Source organism: Solanum stenotomum, chromosome 5 (assembly GCF_019186545.1).
Source record: "Solanum stenotomum isolate F172 chromosome 5, ASM1918654v1, whole genome shotgun sequence".
Classification (NCBI taxonomy): Eukaryota; Viridiplantae; Streptophyta; class Magnoliopsida; order Solanales; family Solanaceae; genus Solanum; species Solanum stenotomum.
The window spans coordinates 7,757,039-7,781,543 of NC_064286.1; the positions used below are offsets into that span (position 1 = coordinate 7,757,039).

General features: G+C 33.6%; 1 protein-coding gene across 2 annotated transcripts; it reads right to left on the reverse strand.

Annotated features, from left to right (window-relative positions):
• Window positions 1-17,403: 17,403 nt before the first annotated feature.
• Window positions 17,404-23,318, reverse strand: LOC125866025 (calmodulin-binding receptor-like cytoplasmic kinase 2). Of its 2 annotated transcripts, XM_049546309.1 has the most exons (6): window positions 22,933-23,316; window positions 19,072-19,319; window positions 18,796-18,964; window positions 18,592-18,681; window positions 18,178-18,479; window positions 17,404-17,879 (listed from the first exon to the last, which is right to left on the reverse strand). In XM_049546309.1, exons 1-6 carry the CDS (start codon window positions 23,225-23,227, stop codon window positions 17,673-17,675), a joined length of 1,311 nt encoding a protein of 436 aa, XP_049402266.1. In that variant the 5' UTR covers window positions 23,228-23,316; the 3' UTR covers window positions 17,404-17,672. The 2 variants fall into 2 exon arrangements, with proteins under 2 accessions (XP_049402266.1, XP_049402265.1); XM_049546308.1 differs by having other exon boundaries at window positions 18,592-18,964; window positions 22,933-23,318.
• Window positions 23,319-24,505: the final 1,187 nt, after the last annotated feature.

A 24,505-nucleotide genomic window follows, 5' to 3' on the forward strand; every position in this document is an offset into this window, starting at 1 on the left:
GAATTTATTGTAGATAATAAATAATTAGCACGAAATAAGGGATTTAAACTAATTAAGATTATTTAGTATCCTTAATTCACTCAAATCAATTAAAATCAAATATAAAAATCAGATTTTATTCTTTTTTTTCTCAACGATTCTCTCTCTTCAATTTTTTGCAAATAAATTTCCCACATTCGAGTAATTGATAGTTTTTTTATCTTTGAAAATTCTTGATTTTGTTTTGATGGACAACTACGTATCAATTTTAATCAAACATGGTGGAAGATGGGATCCTTCGGGTATGTTTATATTATTGTTTAGCGTTTGTTTTGAATGATAGTGAAATGAAAAAAAAATGATCAAACTGTCGAGTAATTGAAGGTGGAATCATTTTTTGTTACATGTTGATATCATTTTTTGTTAACTGTTGTGAAATGTATAATATATAGTGATTTTTTGTTAATTTGTTTATTTTGTATATTGTTGTTGTTTTGTGAAATTATAAATTTAATGTAGATTTTTTACTAAATTAGATAGAATAAATTAAATGAAATTTGTATGAAAGTGTGTTGATTATTTTGTAAAAAAAGTTAATTATAATGTTGACAAATTTCATGAAAAGTGATTTAAGTCGATAATGAATTTGATAGAATAAGTCGAATGAAGTATGTATGAAAGTGTGTTAAGAAATATGTAAAAAAAAAAATGGAATTTTGACGAAGTGTATGACAAGTGTTTTAAGTTGGTATTAAATGTGAAATTGTTGAATTTATATTAGTTTTGTTATTTTTGTATAAAGTTGGGTGACAGTAATTAATTATTGGGTACGAGAAATGTATATAGTTTGAATGAATGATGAATTTTGTATGAAATGTGTATTAAATGAGTATGAAAATTGTTTGTAATGTATTGTCTGGATTATATCTGTATGAAAAAATAAAGACGAGTGTGTTATTATTATAATGATTTTTAAGGATGAAATTTGTAGTGTCTTTGGAATGAAAAGTTAATATTATTTAACATATTTCTCATTCGATGTCTTCCAATTGAGAATACGTGGTGTGACCATTGCAACACGGATAGCAATTTTGTTGTCAAACGGATGACAACACCATAAAACCATATCTACAACGCTAGGTGGAATTGGCTAAATTTGAATGATGTAGGATTCCTTTTCAACCTATGGCTGTAAGCTTTGAGTGTCAATCTGAAACATTCATTACCCCATGGGTAGCTCGTATATTGACCGGACTCAACCAAATCAAAATAGAATTTGGGAATTGAAGTTTTTGAGACCTCAGAAGCAGTCAAAAATGTACAAAGAATCATATAATTGGAGTATCAACTTTAACAGTACATAATGCTCCCAGGCACTTTTACCAAGGTAAAATCCTAGTGGTCCCTTCTGGACCCCTAGGAACCCCTTTTTCCGGCGATCTTCCATCGCCGGATCCTCCTCCAACCCTTTTCATTTCTATCTTTCTTTCTCTGCTCCAACCATGGGGGACGATACCATCTATTTTGCAGTAGGATTCAAATCTTTCGATATTACCAGAAGAGTTTCTAGGGCGGAAACTTGGTACAACTGGGTAGAACGAGGTCGTAAGATGATGACCAGAATGAGTATTAGCCAGAAGACAATGGAGTGGTTAGCTTTCGCTCTCAAGGAAGCATTGAAGGGATAGGGAAACTCAGTATGCAGATGGAAGTATCGAGACCAGTTTGCGGAGTTCTTTTGCTCAAGGAATTACAACAAATCGGGTCGTTATGTTAGCATCCTTAAGTTGCAGGGTAAAAGAAGAGTCGTCATTTTTATACCTGAGTGGTCTTTTAATTCTGGTTGGCTGGATAGAGCCACCAAAATAACGAGATTCATAAATGTTAAAGCATATAAGGCAGTTAAGATAATGCACAGAGAAACTGAGGAAGGTCTTTCATATTCGGATACTGTCAGAAATAATAAATGGGCTACAAGAGAAATGAATGCTGCCAAGATCCAACAAAGAGGGAAACAACTCGTTATTATAGATGCTACAACAACAAACCAAAATGAGATTCTAGCAAAAAGCGTGATTGGTAGCCTCCCAGAGGAGGTGTCAGAGGCTTCTCTTTCAGAGATTAGACGATGGGCGGCAAGCACATGAAAACACAAGCATGGCATCAACATCTACGATTTGGGCCATAACCGGTTCCTCTTCGAGTTTCCTAACAAGACAGCGGTGGACCATATTGTTAGAGGAGAGTGGTTCTGAAAATCCCACAAATTCATCATGCAATGGTGGTCGCCGACATCAACCTCTTCTCATAACAGGTTGGACCAGGTTTGGATTAGAGTAGTAGGTTTGCCTCTCCAACTTTGGTCACAAAAAGTTTTCCGCAAAATCAGAAACTTATGTGGTGGCTGGATCAGAACAGAGGAAGAAACAGAACTGCGAAACCATCTTAAATGGGCCAGGATGAAGGTGAGAGGGGACAACAACTCAGTCCCGAAGTCAGTTGAACTAGTCCATGAAAGTTTAACCTTCAAAGTTCCAATCTGGGTAGAGATGCCAGTGAAAGTGGTCGCCGATAGTCGTAGCAAAATTCCCCTAACGACCCAGTGGTATGATGAAGGGACTGTTGGTATTCAAGATGAAAGCCTTTTAGGCTTTACAGAGGTGACAGGGCACGTGGGCTCGTTTTTCGATCCTGAGATTTTGAATTGGCCAGCTGTCTCGGCACGTGTCAAGGCACGAGTGGCTGAGGTCCCACTTGCCACCACATCAAATAAGTCTGATGCTGTAGTTAAAAAGAAAAATTTGGGCCCAGATCTGCTGGCCTAATTCGTTTCAACTGGGCTAGTGAGTAAGCCCTCCTCTCTTTTAATTGACCCAATCTCAGCCGAACTTGAGGATAATAATTCCAACTTCTACATTACGCTGAACTGTAGAGAAGGAGAAGAGGCAGAACAGGATCGAGAGGAAACTGGAAAAGAAGATGACTCTCATGAAGACAGTAGAGAAGAGGAAACGAGGGTAACTGAAAATTCCCAAACCCTAGAAGACAGTGCCATGAAAGTTTCTGTTACATTAAGAAGTGAAGATAACATCTCCGGGTTGACAACAATTGTAGATGCAGTACCTCTGAATCAACATAGCCCAGGGGAAGGGGATGATCCGAATTTCGATATTCCTATATGGATCCATCAGAACATCATCAAATTTGCCAAAGAATTTGGTGTCGACATCAAGGGGTGCAAAGAGGAAGCAACAAGTTTATTCATGAAAATTGACAACATGAGACAAAAAAATTTGAACAAGAAAGAAAAGAACAGGAGAATGACCCCGGCAGCAAAGGGAGCCAAAGAATTGAAGAGTCTCGAGTGCGGAAGTAATTTCAGAAGCAATGGTACAAGGAGCAGGGGGGTTACAAAATTAATGTTGATCAATGACAGTCTCCATAGTATAATGGAATGTGAGGGGCCTGAATCAGGCAAGCAAGAGGTGTATCATCAAAAATTTAATTCACGAATGGAAAGCTGATGTTTATTGCTTTCAGGAGACCAAAATTCAAGGAGATATCAAGAATTTGGTTAAAGATTTGTGGGCAAACAGAGGGGTCAGATTTTGTCAGTTGGAAGCTAGTGGGACAAGGGGAGGTGTTTTAATTCTATGGGATGAGAAAGTTTGGACAGGAGAAGTAAGTAGTCTGGGGGCCTATTCCCTAACCTGTAAGTTCACAGGAAAGAACCGCGACTTCACTTGGAGTCTTACATGCATCTATGCTCCTAACAACAGAGTAGAAAGGGAAGAAGTATGGTGGGAGTTAGGCTCAGCCAGAGGACTTTTTTATGGGCCTTGGGTAGTATGTGGGGACTTTAACACTGTCAGATTCCCTTCAGAAAAGAGAAACTGCTCTAGATTCACAAGAGCAATGTATGATCTGTCTGATTTCATTGAGGATATGAGTCTTCAAGATCCACATTTGATAGGGAGCAAATACACTTGGAGGAAAGGGGAGATTCACGATGCTGCTGCCAGACTTGATAGGTTCTTATTTTCTGAAGAATGGAATGAGGAATTCAAGAACATTAAGCAGACAACCTTACACAAGGTGACCTCTGATCACACACCCATTTTGCTCCAAAGTGGGAACTGGGAACCTAGAAGATCTTATTTCAAATTTGAAAATTGATGGCTGCAAACATAAGGGTTTCTGGATAGAGTTAAGATGTGGTGGAACTCTATAGTCTGTGAAGGGAGGCCAAATTTTATCTTAGCTTTTCAAATTGAGAGCCTTAAAAGATAAATTGAAGGAATGGGCTAAGACCTCCAATGGGAATTTAGCAATGCAGAAACAGAACATCCTTGCGAAGCTGGCAGAATTGGAGGAAATTCAGGATCAAAGAGTTTTAACAGAAGTTGAGACACTCTCAAAAGCAGAACTCCTTGTAGATTTTGAAAGCATATCTAAATGTGAAGAAATAGCGTGGAGGCAAAGATCAAGGGTCAACTGGATGAAATAGGGTGACAACAACACCGAGTTTTTCCACAGATCAGCAAATGCCCATAGAAGATATAACAATATTGATGAACTAATGGTGGATGGGGAAGCAACCAAAAATCCAGAAGTTATAACGAAGGAGATTGAGAAGTTCTATCAAAGATTATAAACTGAAACTGAGACATGGAGGCCAGTTGGAGGATGCAGGGCAGACCGCAGAGTCTCTATTGAAGACAATCAAACGCTTCAAAAGGAATTTGAGGAACAGGAGATATGGGAATGTGTGAAACTTTGTGCTGGAGACAAAGCTCCTGGCCCTGATGGATATACCATGGCTTTCTATATCCATTGCTGGAAAGTAATAAAGGGGGAAGTAATTAGTACCATCATGAATTTTCATGAAAGATGTTTCTTTGAGAAAAGCTTCAACTCTACCTATGTGGCTTTGATTCTTAAAAAGATGGGTGCTAAAGAGCTCACACATTTCAGACCTATCAGTTTGATCAGCAGTGTCTACAAGATCATCTCTAAGGTGCTTACAGAGAGGCTAAAAAAGGTTATTCACAAATTGGTGGACACTCAACAACCGGCCTTCATCAAAGGAAGGCAAATAATGGATGTCATCCTCATGGAAAATGAACTAGTGGACTCTAGAGTCAGAAGCAATATACCGGGCATTCTATGCAAGCTAGATATACAAAAAGCTTATGACCACCTCAATTGGAACTTTTTGCTGGAGGCCCTCTCCAAAAGAGGATTTGGAGGCAAATGGATAAGATGGATGAAGTTCTGCATAAGCACAGTAAATTTCTCTGTCCTTATCAATGGTTCCCCTACCGGTTTCTTCTCCTCACAGAGAGGCCTAAGGCAAGGAGACCCATTATCTCCTTTTCGTTTCATCATTGCCATGGAAAGTTTTAATGATATGTTGAAAATTGCTCAAGAAAATAGCTGGTTGAAGGGATTCAAAGCTTCACACAGGGAAGGCTCAAACTTGGAGATTACCAATTTGCAGTACGCTGATGATACATTGATCTTTTGTGAGACTAGTAAGAACCAACTCATTATTCTCAGGGTCATTTTTGTTCTTTTTGAAGCAATCTCAGGATTACACATCAACTGGAATAAAAGCTTTCTATATCCAGTTAATGAGGTTCCTAACCTAACCTCAATGGCTGGGGTCCTTGGTGGAAGTATTGGGGAGCTACCAACTATATATCTGGGCATGCCTCTGGGTGACCAGAATAGGTCTATAGATATATGGAATGGGGTGGTAGAGAAGTGTGAGAAGAGGTTGGTGAACTGGAAAAGTCAATATCTCTCCTTAGGAGGAAGATTAACACTAATCAATAGTGTTTTGGACTCTATGCCTACCTATATGATGTCCCTTTTCCCTATCCCTGATGAGGTCATTGAGAGATTGGATGTTCTAAGAAGAAATTTTCTCTGGGAAGGGAACAGTGAAACCAAGAAATTCCACTTGGTAAAATGGGATGCACTGATTGGGAGTAAACAAAAAGGGGGTATGGGGGTCAGGAACTTAAAAACTCAGAACCAATGTCTTATGATGAAATGGCTCTGGAGATTTGCTTCTAGTGAGTTAGCTCTCTGGAAAGAAGTAATCCAGCTGAAGTATGAAATGGCAGATCATTGGACCACCAGAATGGTCACTGATACTTATGGGATCAACCTTTGGAGGTCCATTAGAAACCTGTGGCCAAAGCTTAGAGAAAATTCCAGCATAAGAACAGAAGATGGCAGGAAGGTACTTTTCTGGGAAGACAAATGGTTAGATCAAGCCCCCCTAAGAGACACCTTCAATGATATTTACACCCTAAACCAACAACAAAGGGCCACAGTGGCCGAAGTCTGGTCAAATCAGGGATGGAATTTGAGCTTTAGAAGACCTTTTAATGACTGGGAGATTTTGAGGTTAGTTGAGTTCTTCAGCAAATTGGAGCAATTCAAAGGAACTTCAACTGACCAAGATAGATTGGAATGGAAAGGACACAGTCAAGGTAGTTTCAGTGTGAAAGGGGCCTATAAAAAATTTAACCCTTATGATAATCAGATTGAGGACTGGCCTTGGAAGCTTATATGGAAAGTCAAAATTCCTTATAAAGTTTCTTGCTTCACTTGGCTTGTGGCCAAACAAGCTGTTTTAACCCAAGAAAACCTCATGAAAAGGGGGATACATCTAAGTCCTAGGTGTTTTTTCTGTGAAGAAAAGGCTGAGACTGTAACCCACCTTTTTATACACTGCAGGATTACCCTTCAACTATGGGAAATGTTTCTAAGTAAGAAGGATCTGAACTGGGTAATGCCAAGGAAAATAGATCAGACTTTGAAGATCTGGAGCAGTTATGCTAACCTGTCAGACCATAAGGATAGGTGGAAAATTATACCAGCTTGCATCTGGTGGGCTGCTTGGACAGAAAGAAACCTCAGGTGCCATCAAAACAAGAGCAACAATATCCAGAAGATGAAGATGAAGTGCTTAGTTTTATTTCATTTTTGGTGTAAACAGGAGTATAGGGAAGATCTAGAATCAAGTATGGATGTCTTAGGATCATTGTAAATTTTTGTTAAAAGGGTTGAAGATCTTCTAGATACTCCTTCTCAATTGTAATTAGGAAACCTGTAACTTGTTGTGACAGGTCTCTGTTTTTGTGGAAATAGAATACAAGTTGTTACCTTCTCAAAAAAAAAATGTACTAATAAAGTACTCCCTCCGTCCCATTTTATGTGGCAACATTTGACCGGGCACGGAGTTTAAGAAATAAATGAAGACTTTGAAATGTTTACCAAATTGCCCTTTAAAAAGTAGACTCACTTTTCTCTCTCCTCATAAATGTATTGGGGTACTATATTTAAGATTAAGTGGGACCAACAAGGGTATAAAAGGAATTGTATCTTTAAATACTTACCATATAAGGAAATGTGACATTCTTTTTGGGACTGACCAAAAAGGAAATGGTGCCACATAAAATGGGACGGAGGGAGTACAAAACACCGATCTTTAAGCGGTCTTCATCCTTAAAAGAGTTTGGCTCTTTAAACCTATTCAAGAAGAGTAATTTGAGGACTTTGGTCATTGCACCAAAATATTTTGTGATAAGTCTATTTGGAATAGACGGATCTGACACAAATTCTGAAAGTAGTCCACATTTAAGATCGGTCACTGCTGTGAATTCCTTTAATCCAAATCGTAGTTCTGTGTTATTTATTTTAACAATAAACATGTCATCTCTGACATTTTCAACTTCAAGAAGAAATAAATGTCGCAGTAATTGACATTGAATCTTTAAGTTGTTTATCTCGTAGAATACACCAAATGGTGTTTGTTCCAAGAATTTTTGGAACCTCTCTTGCCCGAGAAAAGTAACGAGATCACTGAACACATTCATGTTTGTACATGAAGACCAATGTGTGTGTACCTTCCTTTCCTATAAAATAACATTGTTTATAGAAAACTAAAACAAACTTTACACAAATCTTATTCAAGTTTCATTTCAACACTATCTAGCGATTATACCACACATGATTCAACTAAAAGTTTCATATAAACTTTCATAATTCATCTAATCAAATAATTCATACCATTATATATATATATATATACCACAATTCATGCAAATCTATCAACAAAAACATTGAAGTCAACGGTCATAAGATTATTAATCAGAATTCATACAGGTTTCATCCAAATTCACACAGCAAGAGTTAAAACAGAATTCATACCATTTGTATACACCTATTATATCACAATTCACACAAAACAATCAACCTTATTTAATAACAGTCATACATATATTAATCATAAATCATACATGTTTCATTCCAAGAAGTGTGTTTATACTAAAAAACAATTGTAATGTGATTTTTTTTTAGCAAAAATCACTAGTTTTAATCAGAATTCATACAGGTTTTATCCAAATTCACACAAAAACTGTTAAAACATAATTCATGTCATATGTATACACCTATTATATCACAATTCACACAAATCAAACAATCAACCTTAATTAATCACATTCATACATATATTAATCATAATTCATACATGTTTCATCCAAATTCACACAAAAAGTGTTAAAACAGAATTTATACCATTGGTATACACCTATTATATCACAATTCGCACAAATCAAACAATCAACCTTATTTAATCACATTCATACATATATTAATCATAATTCATACATGTTTCATTTCATTAAGTGTGTTTATACTAAAAAAAACAACCATAATGTGAATTTTTTTAAGCAAAAATCACTAGTTTTATATTTCATACCATTTTCATACAAATTTAATACTTTATATCATAAACAAAGGTTAATATACAATCACTCAAAACAGAATTCATGCCATTATCACTATTATATCACATTAACATATATCAAACAATCAATCATTAAAGTCAAAGGACATACACATATAAATCATATTTCATACACGTTTCATATAACAAATGTTTTCAAGAGACATATAGTCAAAATCAGTAGTTTGAATAATGTGCTTACCCTAACAATTTTTTTTTGGCTTTTTTTGATGTTCTTCTTGTAGATGGCTTTGAAGATTCACCAACTTCTACATTGATTGATTTTTTTTCTTTTTTTTTTCTTTTTTGATTTACTAATAAAATCAGAATCAGAATCTGAAGGGGTTTCACTAATTTTCCCCTTCCTCTTGTTCCCCTTTTGATTTACCGAACTCTTCCTTTTCTTTGATTCTTTTTTTTTTCTCTTTTTGTCTAAACCACCCCTATCCGGATTTTCAACAATTATTGGCGGTGGTGTTTGAGTTAAAATGTTGAAAGATGGGGCATGAACTTCATCTGTAGAAGTCCTTCGACTAATCTTGGGCTCTTTCAAGGAGTTACAACCATGATTTTGTTGGAAACCGAATTGAAAAGAGGCATTTTCATAGTTGGTTGGTGAGAATGATTTGAGAGAGATGGAATTTGGGAGAGATGGAATTGAGAAACAATGGTGATAGTGGGATTGTAGGTGGTGGCGTGTGTGAGTGAATAATCGTGGGTTAGGGAGGTGGGATTGACAAATATTAGGGGGTTGGGAATGACGTTTGAAATCAAGGAAACGTGTAGAAGTAAATCCCTATAATTGGGTAACGGATAATTTCAGCTTTTAAAAAAGGAAGTGAAATCAAATTAAATACTTATTATTAATTAATAATAAAAACTATAAATAGATTAATAATTCTTTAAATAATTATTATTTGATTTTAAAATTAAATTAAATTTAATTGATATGTTATAGCCTATAAATAATCTGTTATAAGCAAGAATATTTTAAAAGTATATTTAAAACTCGTAAAATTGACTCTTAAATATGTATATGGGGTGATTCTTCCATAATATTTTACTTGTAATTTTTACACCTTATCAAAATTTTCTCATCATAAATTTTTCATTTGGTCACAACTCACAAGTGAAAACCATGAAATACAGACTAGAATAAGGAAAACAGGTTCTTACCTAACTGGGGAGAAGGTGACAAATCTGAAATTGAATTTTTAACTGTTTACTTGATGATTCTAATATTATTATTTGCTACGAAGGTAAAAGCAAAACTGATCAATTAATTTTTATCTTTATATTTTAATTTTTTTTAATTTTGAAAATGTTTTCCTTTCTAATTTTAATTTTCATTCTACTAACATGTGTATTCTAATTTTTCAATAAAAAGATTTTGTGTTCTTATCTAATCGGGGAGAAGGTAAAAGGCCTGGAAATTTTTTAAAACTATTTATTGGATTATTTCGACGTCGATTATTATTAAGAAGGTAAAATAAAATAAATAGTTGTTACAAAATATATAATTTATTGTGATAAAGAATATACTATCCTTATTTTTAAAATATTAAATTTATTAAGTGTTATTTTCTGTCATCATTTTAAAATACTCTCTATAATATAATTTAAATATGGGATAATTTAATTAAAATTGATTGGAGAGGAAATATTGATTACTTAATGATCGCGCGTAGCGCAGTTAAGTTCCCTAGTAGAGAGATATTTTTGGTAAAGTACTAAAAATTTAAAAATGCTTATGGTTAAAGTGAGATATTACAAGAATGTAAAGAAAATTCTATTGATGTAATAAGGACGATTTTGAACAAAACCTCTAAATTTAGGGGTGTAAAGAAAATTAAAAAACGTGATAATAGGTGGTGTCAGATATTTTTTCAATTGTTTTTTTGTTTAACTATGGGCAAGGACCATTTATTACAGTTCAACATTGTTTTCATCTTCATCTATCAAGGTAAAGGACCTAATCCCCTTGTGCATCACCTGAATCAACCATAATCGGAAAAAATAACCTAATTCATCTTTAACTCGTGCAAATTGAGCTCAAGAGAACTGACACTACGTCATCTTAATTCAAGATATCATAGGTATTTTTCCCAATCTTGATCTATATACGCTTGAATTACAGCATACTACACTCTATGGAGAGTGACTTTTTCTTTATGTCATGTAACCTTTCCTATGAGTATTTGTTTGTCCTGTTAATAGTAGTCTTTTAATTCAATCCGTTATTTATGTTCTAACACTTCTTTATTCTGAGCTTTGGTTGTCCTTGCTTACCTGCTTGAATTATTGTTCTCGCTTGTATTGGCATATCTTCATTAGAGAGAAATTGTATTACAGTACCTGCAAAATCATACACAAGGTGGTGTCAAGGTTTGAGAATCTTTGAAATAACCTTATTTTTTAATAACTAAAATGCCGATTAGATATAAATTAAGAGAAAAAAATGTGGGCCACATAGGAAATAAAGGTTGAGACAAAAAAAAACAATTTAACAGTTTAGGAGTAAATATATGTTCAACGTAGAAAAATAAACATAAATATATCAAGAGAGTATAATAGAGGTTATATATAATTTCTTTTACGAGTATAAAAGAAAAATCTGACCACTTTTCGTTTCTTGAATATGAACAAATAGAGAAAAGGAATTATAGTTCAAACTCCAAACTTTGATTTAATCTTCAAAGGGAACTAACTACATTATTAAAACTCCAAACTTTAACCAAGTATCCAAAACTCATCTGAGACCTTCCAGATACAAATTAATAGTGGTAAAACACGCTCCAAACTTACTAGGTTCATCTTAACCGAATGTTGACCTTGGTTAACTCAAAGCTTTAAGAAAGTTAGAAGTTTCTATCCAATGGTCAAAAATGCCTATCGAATGTCTCGGAACTCATATCAATCATCCAACCAAGTCAATAATAACCTTTCAAACCTAATAAAACTGTTAGAATTCCATTTTGAGCTTGTTAACCCAAAATGTTGAGTGTGGTCAAACCTCTCAACTTTCAAAATTAAAAAACTCAATCAATTCTTATTTGTGACTCGGTGAAGACTTCTTCAGTTCAACATTGTTGCCATCTTCATCTATCAAGATAAAGGACCTAATCCCCTTGTACATCACCTGAATCAACCTTAATCAAAAAAATTAACCTAATTCATCTTTAACTCGTGCAGATTGAGCTCAAGAGAACTGATACCACGTCATCTTAGTTCAGGATATCGTAGGTATTTTCCCCAATCTTGATCTATATACGCTTGAATTACAACATACTACACTCTAAGGAGAGTGACTTTTTTTTTCTGTCGAGTAACCTTTTCTATTAGTATTTGTTTGTCCTGTTAATAGTAGTCTTTTAACTTGATCCATGATTTCTATTCTGACATTTCTTTATTCTGAGCTTTGGTTGTCCTTGCTTATCTACTTAAATTATTGTTTTCGCTTGTATTGGCATATCTTCATTAGAGAGAAATTGTATTATAGTACTTGCAAAACCATACACAAAGTGGTGTCTGGGTTTGAGAATCTTTGAAATAACCTTATTTTTAATAACTAAAATGCCGATTAGATATAAATTAAGAGAAATAAAAAAAATTGTGGGCCACATAGGAAATGAAGGTGGAGAGAAAAAAAATAATCTAACAGTTTAGGAGTAAATATATGTTCAACATATAAAAATAAAGATAAATATATCAAGAGAGTATAATAGAGATTACATGTAATTTCTTTTACAAGTATAAAAGAAAAATCTGACCATTTTTCTATTTTTCAATATGAAAAAATAGAGAAAAGGAATTATAATCCAAACTCCAAACGTTGATTAAATCTTCAAAAGGAACTAACTACATGATTAAAACTCCAAACTTTGATCAAGTATCCAAAACTCATCTGAGACCTTTCACACACAAATTAATAGAGGCAAAACACGCTTCAAACTTACTAAGTTCATCTTAACCGAATGTTGATCTTGGTCAACTCTAAGCTTTAAGAAAGTTAGAATTTTCTATGCAATGGTCCAAAATGCCTACCGAATATCTCGGGACTCATATCAATCATCCAACCAAGTCAATAATCACCTTTCGAGCCTAATGAAACTATTAAAATTCCATTTTGAGCTTGTTAACCCAAAATTTTGAGTGTGATCAAACTTCTCAACTTTCAAAATTAAAAATCTCACTCAATTCTTATTTGTGACTCGATGAAAACTTCTTTAGTTCAACATTGTTGTCATATTCATCTATCAGTGTAAAGGACCTAATCCCCTTGTACACCACCTGAATCAACCTTAATCGAAAAAATAACCTAATTCATCCTTAACTCGTGCAGATTGAGCTCAAGAGAACTGATACAACATCATCTTAGTTCAGGATATCATAGGTATTTTCCCCAATCTTGATCTATATACGCTTGAATTACAGCATACTACACTCTATGGAGAGTGACCTTTTTTCTATCGTGTAACCTTTCCCATGAGTATTTTTTTTGTCCTGTTAATAGTAATCTTTTAACTTGATCCATGATTTCTGTTCTGACATTTCTTTATTCTGAGCTTTGGTTGTTGTTGCGTATCTGCTTGAATTACTGCTCTCGCTTGTATTGGCATATCTTCATTAGAGAGATATTGTATTACAGTACCTGGCTACCTGCACAATCATACACAAGATGGTGTCAGGGTTTGAGATTTTTTGAAATAACCTTATTTTTAATAACTAAAATGTCGATTAGATATTAATTAAGAGAAATAAAAAAAATTGTGGGCCACATAGGAAATAAATGTTGAGACAAAAAGACAATTTAACAGTTTAGGAGTAAATATATGTTCAACGTAGAAAAATAAAGATAAATATATCAAGAGAGTATAATAGAGATTATACATAATTTCTTTTACAAGAATAAAAGAAAAATCTGACAATTTTTCATTTCTTCAATATGAAAAAATAGAGAAAAGGAATTATACTTCAAACTCCAAACTTTGATTAAATCTTCAAAAGGAACTAACTACATGACTAAAACTTCAAACTTTGATCAAGTATCCAAAACTCATTTGAGACCTTCCAGACACAAATTAATATTGATAAAAATCGCTCCAAACTTACTAGGTTCATCTTAACCGAATGTTGACCTTTGTCAACTCTAAGTTTAAAAAAGTTAGAATTTTCTATCCAATGATCAAAAATGCCTACCGAATGTCTCGGGATCATCCAACCAAGTCAATAATCACCTTCCGAACCTAATGAAACTATTAGAATCTATTTTGAGCTTGTTAACCCAAAATGTTGAGTATGGTTAAACTTTTCAACTTTCAAAATTAAAAATCTCACTCAATTCTTATTTGTGACTCAGTGAAGACTTCTTCAGTTCAACATTGTTGCCCATATTCATCTATCAAGGTAAAGGACCTAATCCCCTTGTACATCACCTGAATCAACCTTAATCGAAAAAAATAACCTTATTCATCCTTAAGTCGTGCAGATTGAGCTGAAAAAAACTGATACCACGTCATCTTAGTTCAGGATATCATAGGTAGTTTCCCCAATCTTGATCTATATACGCTTGAATTACAACATACTACACTCTATGGAGAGTGATTTTTTTATGTCATGTAACCTTTCCTATGAGTATTTGTTTGTCCTGTTAATAGTAGTCTTTTAACTTGATCGATGATTTCTGTTCTGACATTTCTTTATTCTGAGCTTTGGTTGTCGTTGCTTATCTGCTTGAATTATTGTTCTCACTTGTATTGGCATATCTTCATTAGAGAGAAATCGTATTACAGTACCTGCAAAAACCATACACAAGGTGGTGTCAGGGTTTGAGAATCTTTAAAATAACCTTATTTTAATAACTAAAATGCCGATTAGATATTAATTAAGAGAAATAAAAAAAAAATTGTGGGCCACATAGGAAATAAAGGTAGAGATAAAAAAAAAAATTAATAGTGCAGGAGTAAATATATGTTCAACATAGAAAAATAAAGATAAACATATCAAGAGAGTGTAATAGAGGTTATACATAATTTCTTTTACAAGTATAAAAGAAAAATCTGACCATTTTTCATTTCTTCAATATGAAATAATAGAGAAAAGGAATTAAAATTCAAACTCCAAACTTTGATTTAATCTTCAAAAGGAACTAACTACATGATTAAAACTCCAAACTTTGATCAAGTATCCAAAACTCATCTGAGACCTTCCAGATACAAATTAATATTAGTAAAACACATTCCAAACTTACTAGGTTCATCCTAACCGAATGTTGACCTTGGTCAACTCTAAGCTTTAAGAAAGTTAGAATTTTCTATCCAATGGTCAAAAATGCCTACCGAATGTCTAGGGACTCATATCAATCATCCAACCAAGTCAATAATCACCTTTCGGACCTAATGAAACTGATAGAATTTCATTTTGAGCTTGTTAACCCAAAATGTTGAGTGTGGTCAAACTTCTCAACTTTCAAAATTAAAAATCTCACTCAATTCTTATTTGTGACTCGACGAAGACTTCTTCAGTTCAACATTGTTGTCATCTTCATCTATCAAGGTAAAGGACCTAATCTCCTTATACATCACTTGAACCAACCTTAATCGGAAAAAATAACCTAATTCATTCTTAACTTGTACAGATTGAGCTCAAGAGAATTGATACCACGTCATCTTAGTTCAGGATATCGTAGGTATTTTCCCCAATCTTGATCTATATACGCTTGCATTACAACATACTACACTCTATGGAGAGTGACTTTTTTTCTGTCGTGTAACCTTTCCTATGAGTAGTTGTTTGTCCTGTTAATAGTAGTCTTTTAACTTGATCCATGATTTCTGTTCTGACATTTCTTTATTCTGAGCTTTGGTTGTCGTTGCTTATCTGCTTGAATTATTGTTCTCGCTTGTATTGGCATATCTTCATTAGAGAATAATTGTATTACAGTACCTGCAAAACCATACACAAGGTGGTGTCAGGGTTTGAGAATCTTTGAAATAACCTTATTTTTAATAACTAAAATGCCAATTAGATATAAATTAAGAGAAATAAAAAAAATTGTGGGACACAAAGGAAATAAAGGTTGAGACAAAAAAACAGTTTAACAGTTTAGGAGTAACTATATGTTCAACGTATAAAAATAAAGATAAATATATCAAGAGAGTATAATAGAGGTTATATATAATTTCTTTTACAAGTATAAAAGAAAAATCTGACCATTCTTCGTTTCTTCAATATGAAAAAATAGAGAAAAGGAATTATAGTTCAAACTCCAAACTTTGATTTAATGTTCAAAAGGAACTAACTACATGATTAAAACTCCACTTTGATCAAGTATCCAAAAATCATTTGAGACCACAAATTAATAGTGGTAAAACACGCTCCAAACTTACTAGGTTCATCTTAACCGAATGTTGACCTTTGTCAACTCTAAGCTTTAAGAAAGTTAGAATTTTCTATCCAATGGTCCAAAATGCCTACCGAATGTCTCGGGACTCATATCAATCATCCAACCAAGTCAATAATCACCTTTTGGACCTAATGAAACTGTTAAAATTCCATTTTGAGCTTGTTAACCCAAAATGTTGAGTTTGGTCAAACTTCTCAACTTTCAAAATTAAAAATCTCACTCAATTCTTATTTGATCACCTTGAAAATCGTGTCATTCCATTCTCGTAAGTCATAAATAACATAATGAAACTATGAGAAGGTTCAACGTAGGAAAATTAATTCAAAAGAACAAAACGATCATGCAAATCATTACAACTTCCGAGTGTTTAACATGTACAGTCTCCAAATACAATGTAGCTGATAACTCATACCAAATATTTAGCATGCTCAAATATATATACAGACTATCTTTTAGAAATTTTCAAGTTGATCGATTTGGAAAGACTTGAGAAAGTGAGAAATTTGAAGATCATTTGATTAAGGAAATTATTCTCTTACTATTTGTGATTCACTCCGAAGATCTAAAATATGTTCTTGAAATGAATGTGACTAGTTTTTCGACTGTATCATATAGATTCATTTAGTCTGTTGTTTCTTCACAATGAATTATAGTAAGGAATGAATTTTTCAAGCAATAAATATTGTATCATATAGTATTTTGTTTTAATGAATACAACATTTGAATAGATCATACCGTTCTCCATCGTTACAACTTAGATAAGTCATAATGTCACATCAATAACGGAGTAGAGCTACTATAAAGAGGTAGGGTAAAGAATAAAATAAGATTATTAAATAAAATAGATAAAGAAAAAATAAAAGAAAATATTAAGATAACAATGCGATCACACCAAATCGGTCATTACATAAAACGAGACTTTTCGTCGTTACCTAACAATGAATTTAAATAATACTATACAATTAAAATTAAAGTAACAACTAAAACAAACATGATATTTAAACTAACAATACAATACATTACAATAGGTAACAACTAACAACCATCCAAACAAGGTGTTATTCTAGTTAACCATAACCTGAATATCAAAACTCATATGACATTTGAAGCACTTTCTCAGATATACAATTCCTAAGAAAGACACCAAAAAGTTATATTGAGATTCCTTCTCAAATAAATCACTACATACATACATACAACTTACAAGCCAATGATATGGACAGTTGCCCCTTCAAAATTCTTTGCCAAAAGCCCAGATTTCCATGAATTACAATGTACTCATTTCTCCCTATACATTCCAATATCAATGCAACTATCACATCAGACCAAAATCTATCTTGTCTTTTTTTGATTGATATCTTTCTCATCATCAGAAATACATTCCCTGCCACTTACCTTTTATGTGTACATACAACATAAAAACACATACATTCTGTTCACTCTTAAAATAGGGTGCTCATGAGTCGAGAGAGAGCAGGTATATCAGCCGGCTAGTTCTCTGTAATTCTTGCGGATACTCCATAGAATCTCGGCACACTTTCTCATGGTAGGCCGGTTCTGTCGATGAGGAGCCAAACATTGCAAAGCTAGTTCATAAATTTTTTCCATGGCCAAACTATTTGCAGCAGATCTTTCTAACCTTGGATCCAAAGTTAAGATTGCATCTCCACTGGTGAACTTCTTCATTGCCTGTTTGTAAACCAGCTTTTGTCAATACTTCTTTGGTGAACATATAAGCCTATCTCTAAAAAGAAAAGACAGTAAATAGCATCTTGTACTGACATTATGAAAATGATTTAACTTATATACAGTGGCGGTGTGTTCTTTTTACACCATCAATGTATTTTAACCTGTTGTAGCAGATAACTTGTCTTATTTTTCATGTCACTAATCCACCACTATTTATGAATGATTCTTTTAGGTGACTTGATAGTGTAGAAATTTCTTTTACATTGTTAAAAGCTATACTCTTAAGAAAGAAGCATACCCATCTTGCGGTAATGCGCTCTTTGATTTCTTTTTTTGGCTCGATTGGGCGCCTTCCAGTAACAAGTTCCACAAGTAAAACACCAAATGAATAGACATCACTCTTCTCAGTAAGTTGATAGGTACTCAGGTATTCTGGGTCTAAGTATCCTGCTGTCCCTTTAACTTGGGTAGAAACATGTGTGGCTCCTGACTCAGTGTCAGCTGCTAGCCTTGCAAAACCAAAATCGGCCACCTTAGCTCGAAGGTTTTCAGTGAGGAGAATATTAGAAGACTTGATGTCTCGATGGATAATAGGGTGATCTGCATCCAAAGCACCCTTTTCTTTTTATGATATATCGGAAGAACAGAAAAATCCTAGATAAATAAGCCAAGAATTCAAGAAAACCTGTAATGCAAAATAATTCAGTTGTACCTGTATACATATGCAAATATGTAATTGCATGTCCTACATCTATTCCAATGTCTAGTCTTGACGCGAAATCAAGAACATTTCCACTGACACCTGCATCATTAAATGACATAAGCATTATGGATAAGCATTGAAAGCCGCAATTGTGAATGCCAGAGCCAAACATTGATGGAAAATGAAAACTCAGAAGCAAGATCAAGAACTCACTATCCAAGTGTTCCCTAAGAGTTCCATTAGGGACATACTCAACAACCAAAATCTTTTCTTCTCCATGCTCCAAGAACCCATAAAACTTTACTAAATTTAGATGTTCTATTTTTTCTAAAGTTCGAACCTCGCTTCGAAATTCAGCTCCCGAGTGTTTATCATGTATATTCTGCAAATACAAGGCAGTTAAGTACTCTTGCCAAATTTTTAGCATGTTCAAGTTCTTGAAAATATACAGGAACAAGCTTGATATTAATAGTAAGTAACTAAGTGTACCTTTTTGGCACGTTTGATTGCAACAACTGTTCCATCCGGTAGGCAACCCTTGTAAACTATCCCGAAACCTCCTTGACCAATTTTAAGGCTTGGGGAGAAGTTCTTTGTGGCCTTATAAATATCTTCCATGTTGAATTTAATACTCCCTGCCTCTTTTGTATGAATTGAATTATTTTCACTACCATAGATGCTTCGACCTCTACTGCTACTGCTACTGTGTCTCTTCTTCCTTCCGCTATCAGATGCAACTGAAAATTTCCAACCAACTAAAATGTGAAGAATCTTTTTGAAGTATTTAGTGAACTTCCTTTTCCTATAAAATGAAATACAAACTAAGTGGAGTTTTATCAGTCTTTCAGCTCGTGGAATTAAGGGAAACAGCAAATTCCAACTCAAGACTGTACAGAATTTATATCATTCAATTTTCATTACAAGACAAAAAATCAACATCAACGGGATATTTAAGAATGAAACAAGGAAAACTTTTAGAGTAATAAATCCAGCTGAAATCCCATGCAAAACAAGAAAGGGAAGGACAAACAAAATTTATTTACTTAATGCCTCCGGATGAAGTTCAGAAATCGATTATTATTATATTCTACTCCTCTTTGATTTTCAAATGGACGAAGTCAAATGGAGATTGCAAAGGCAGAAATAGAGGAAAGCAAATGATATGATTCCATAGTGCCGAATTACAATGAGTGCTCAACTACACAAAATCATTGCCTGAAAATTCCCTGTCACTATAAAATGTTGGCTAAATATTTTATGTGTTTATACCTCATCTGCAGTGAATTTCCATCAATTGTTGTCTAATTACAGCCATTGGCAAAGCATAGTGTACTTTCACCCGATAAACCTCATAACTATTGGCTAATGTTTACTAAGCTCAAAATTCATCTACTACAATTCAGACACTAAGATATTTGTTGCTTTAACCATGGGGAAATAAACTCCTCCTTGACTATATCTTTACGGCCAACATAAACAACTCATGTACAGTTGCTAGATACTGTCCAATGGCCTTGAGCATAGACGGAGACATAATTTAAGTCAATGTATACAAGCATTACTGTCCCACTTGTGGGATTACACTAGGTTTGTTGTTGTTTGTTGTTATTGTATACAAGTACCACTGTACTCATTTGTTTATGATAAATTTGAAGTAATGTGTATGCCTACACCTATGATGGAAAAGCTCCATCAACTTGTGCCTGCAAGGTTTTGTTCCCTAAAGGCATCACATGATTAACTTTCATTCTATTACAACATGATTAAAGCTCAATCCCTCAAGGAATTGGCTTAATTTTCTTCCAATCAAAACTAAGCATCCAATTTCGAACTTAGGTTGGTCTTACACTTCAACAAGAAAATCTTTTACACATTTATAACCAAAACGTTGCACTTTATCACTTCTCGAGGTACTCTATGGTCTAATCCAATCTCACTTCTATACGTCCGATGCAGAGTAAATATTAATCTTTAAATTGAATATTAGCAAGTCAAGTTTTGTATTCTTGCTGTGACAAACATACTAACTCTGCATAACTGATCAATGTGAAATGGAACTTCGAAATCAAACACATTCTTGTAGCTCCATCTAATTTACTGTAGTGCTATCGATTAATAATAAAATGAATCCAATATGTGAAATGCATTATTTTCCTTTCCATTCAAAATACAGCCTCAACATCCAAATGGTAAAAAGCTAATGCATGTTGTAGATTGACAAAGGTGTAGGCAATATTTATCATATACATGATACATATTGGAATTTTCTACTCCTTTTGTTTCAATTTGTTTGTCTTACTTTCCTTTTTAGTCTGTTTCAAATAGAATGTCTCTTTCCTATTTTGACAACGCTTTAATTCTAACTTTCTACATGACATGTTTAAGACCACAGGATGGACATTTTGGTATATTCTACATATCTTTAGTTTAGTTTAAGACCACAAGATTCAAAAGTTTGTTCTATTTTCTTAAACTCCTTGTCAAGTCAAAATCAGACAAACAAATTGAAACAAGAATATAATTTTTTTTAATGTACATTGTTTACTTCAAAGGCAAGACAATGGATACACATGAACCTGTTACTTTTACACTGGATCTATCTTTATTCATGGCTGAACCCAAATGACAAAATTGATGAAATTACTGGGTTAATAAGCCTCAAAAGCACATAGTTACTTACCCTATTTTCCTGATTGTTATGAATGCTGAACAGTTACAAGTAATTATATTTTGGGTGAGGTTATTGTGTAAAACATATTCTTTTTCTGTTGTCAGTGCAGGGGCGGAGCTAGGTAGGGGGCAAGGGGTTCATCTAAACCGCCCTTCAGCGAAAAATTACAAGATTAAGTCAATGTATACAGGTACCATTGTACTCGTTCATTTATGATAAATTTAATGTAAATGTATACGTCTACAACTATGATAAAAAATCTCCATCAACTTGTACCTGCAAGGTTTTGTTCCTATAGGCATCACATGATTAATTTTCAATCTATTATAACATATATAAACCTCAATCCCTCCAACCAAAACTAAGCATCCAATTTCGAACTTAGGTTGGTCTTACACTACAACAAGAAAATCTTTTACACATTTTCAAGCAAAATGTTCAATTCATCACTTCTCAAGAGTCAAGATACCCTATGGTCCAGTAGCGGAAGGCTAGTAGGCCTTGAACACATGACCTTAAGAAATTTTCACAGCACCTTAACCACTAGGCTAAGCCTTTAACTTGTGTCAAGAGGTATCAATACTTGTATATAAATTTATTAAACCAAAATTTGACCTCTATATACCTTGTAATTTTTCAACGGAGGGGTGTCGAGCGACACCCCTCGGACAAAGGTGGGTCTGCCCCTGCTATGGTCTATTCTAGTCTCACTTCTATACTTCTGATGGGTTAATAAAACCTCTAAATTGAATATTAGGAAGTCAAGTTTTGTATTCTTGCTATGAGAAACATACACAAACTTGGAAGTCAAACACATTCTTGTAGCTCCATCTAATTTACTGTAGTGTTATCAATTAATGCTAAAATGAATCCAATATGTAAAATGCATTATTTTCCTTTCCACTCAAAACACAGCCCAAATGGTAAAAAGCATGTTGTAGATTGTCAAAGGTGTACCCAATATTTATCATATACATGATACATATTGAAATTTTCTCCTCGTCCATTTCAATTTTTCCGTCTTACTTTCTTTTTTAGTCCGTATCAAAAAGATTGTCTCTTTCCTTTTTTGACAACTCCTTAATTCTAACTTTTACCTAACATGTGTTAAGACCACGAGATTAAAGGAAATTTTGGTATATTTTACATATCTTTAGTTTAAGACTGCAAGATTTAAAAGTCCTTTTTACTTCTAAAACTCTATATCAAATCAACATCAGACAAACAAATTGATATAATTCTTTTAATGTACATTGTCTAGTTCAAAGGTAAGAATAATGGATGCTTATGAACCTATTGCAGTGTAAATAATGGATGCACATGAACCTATTGCTTTTACACTGGATCTATCTCTGTTCATGGCTGAAACCAAATTGCCATAATTGATGAAATTACTGGGTTAATAAGCCTCAAAAGCACATAGATGCAGAGACTTCCAAGTAAAATTGATTGTGTAAAGCATATTCATTTTCTATTGTCAGAGGGCAGGGGCAGAGCTAGGTATTCATTTGAATACCTTTTAGCGAAAAATTATATTGTATATATACAAGATTAAAATTATTTTTTATATACATATAGTTGAATCATTTCGCTTCTTCATCTATTTACTTCTTCATATTTTTAAATCCTTAATGAAAATCATGTTCCATGTGTCGGTGTATAAAAAAATTTCAACATACCTGAAGGAGCTTTAAATGAATCGGAATCACCAAAATTAGTACTCGAAGATTTAGGCTCCGGCGGAGTGAAACAGGACGCAAAAGCTTCTGCAATGGATTTGACGGCGATTATGACCGGATTCCTGCCGGAATTTGACTTTTGAGAAATTGTAGTAGTAGTTGAGGAGTAGGTAGATGTACTAGGTGAATGAGGAAGACGATCGGATGTACGGGAACCCAGGGAGTTGGAAGACATAGATACGGCGCCGGAACTAGATCTCCGGCCACCGGAAAATTGGGTATTTGGACTTTTCATGGTTAATGAATAGAAAAGAAATGGCGGGTAAGCAGTAGTAGTAGTTGGGTTGTTTGATTTTCGCTAAGCTGTGTGGGGACCACTATGGGGTTGCCAGTTTGCTACTCAGTCAAGTCAATAAATACAGTACGAGAGATAAATGGATATTTTCTTAGTTATTACCTCCTACATTTTATAAAACATTTTAATTTATAAGAAATAATTTGAATTTTGATAGTCAACTTCTCTATTTTTCCTAAAAATATAAATTACTTTATTGGACAAACAATTCTATCATATTTATTACTTGAAATAATTACATATTGTATCACTAATATAATTTTATATTAGATTTTAAGTCAGATATATGTATTTTACTACCAAATACACCAAAGTGGGAAAAGAAGTGAGCGAGATATTCTATGTATACCAAATACATGTGATTACACTAAATACATGTATCTGGAATATCAGATACATAAAGAGATGAGTGAGAGAGGAGAGAGGCGAGCGAGAGAGTCAAATACATGTGAATCCACTTAGATATAGTGTACCTAAAACAAATTACACCTAATTGACTTTATGCATCCGAGATACATGTATTTAAACATGGTAAATACATGTATGTGAAATCTAAATCTGGTAAGTTTTGTGATAATGAAAAGTGGAGGGAAGGGAGGTAATTAGGTACTACTAAACTTATTGGGATTTTTGTAAGTTACATAGTTAGAAATTACATAAAAGTACTATAAGCTACCAGAATTAATAATTTAAAATATTTAAAGGATATACGAATAAATTGCGGTAATTTTTTTTTATTGTTTGACACTCAAAATTCGAACTATGTCATATAAATTAGGACAGGGGTGCCTATTTATGTGGCATGGTTGAAATTTTGAGATTCAAACTCTTAAACTTTAATCGTGAATTCAGATATATAAGCTTTAAGTTTTTTTAAAAAACTAAAATTTATGTATATGAAAATTACATAAAAATACTATAATTAAAATAATTAATAACTAAAAATATTTTTAAAAAACTGATAAGCTTTCAAAATTTTAATTGTGTCACATAAATTTAGACAAAGAAAATACTCCAAAATATCATTATATGTAAAATTTTAATTCTTCACTCTTTTGCCATTTAGTGGCAGAAATTATAAGGAGGAAACTGCACATTTAAAAATCAAATAAAAAGACTTCACCTCTTATTATTTTGAGCAGGAAAATGATAAACTTTCTATTTCCCTCATCTAACTTATCCAACACACTTAAATTTAGCGGATTAATAATTTTAAAT

Excerpts from the sequence above, each read along its gene's own strand:
- LOC125866025 (XM_049546308.1), bottom strand. The coding sequence starts at position 23,227 with ATGAAAAGTCCAAATACCCAATTTTCCGGTGGCCGGAGATCTAGTTCC. Across the intron at positions 18,480-18,591 it reads ATATTTGCATATGTATACAG|ATCACCCTATTATCCATCGA; the intron begins GTACAACTGAAT and ends CTTTGGATGCAG. Across the intron at positions 17,880-18,177 it reads AGCGCATTACCGCAAGATGG|GCAATGAAGAAGTTCACCAG; the intron begins GTATGCTTCTTT and ends GTTTACAAACAG.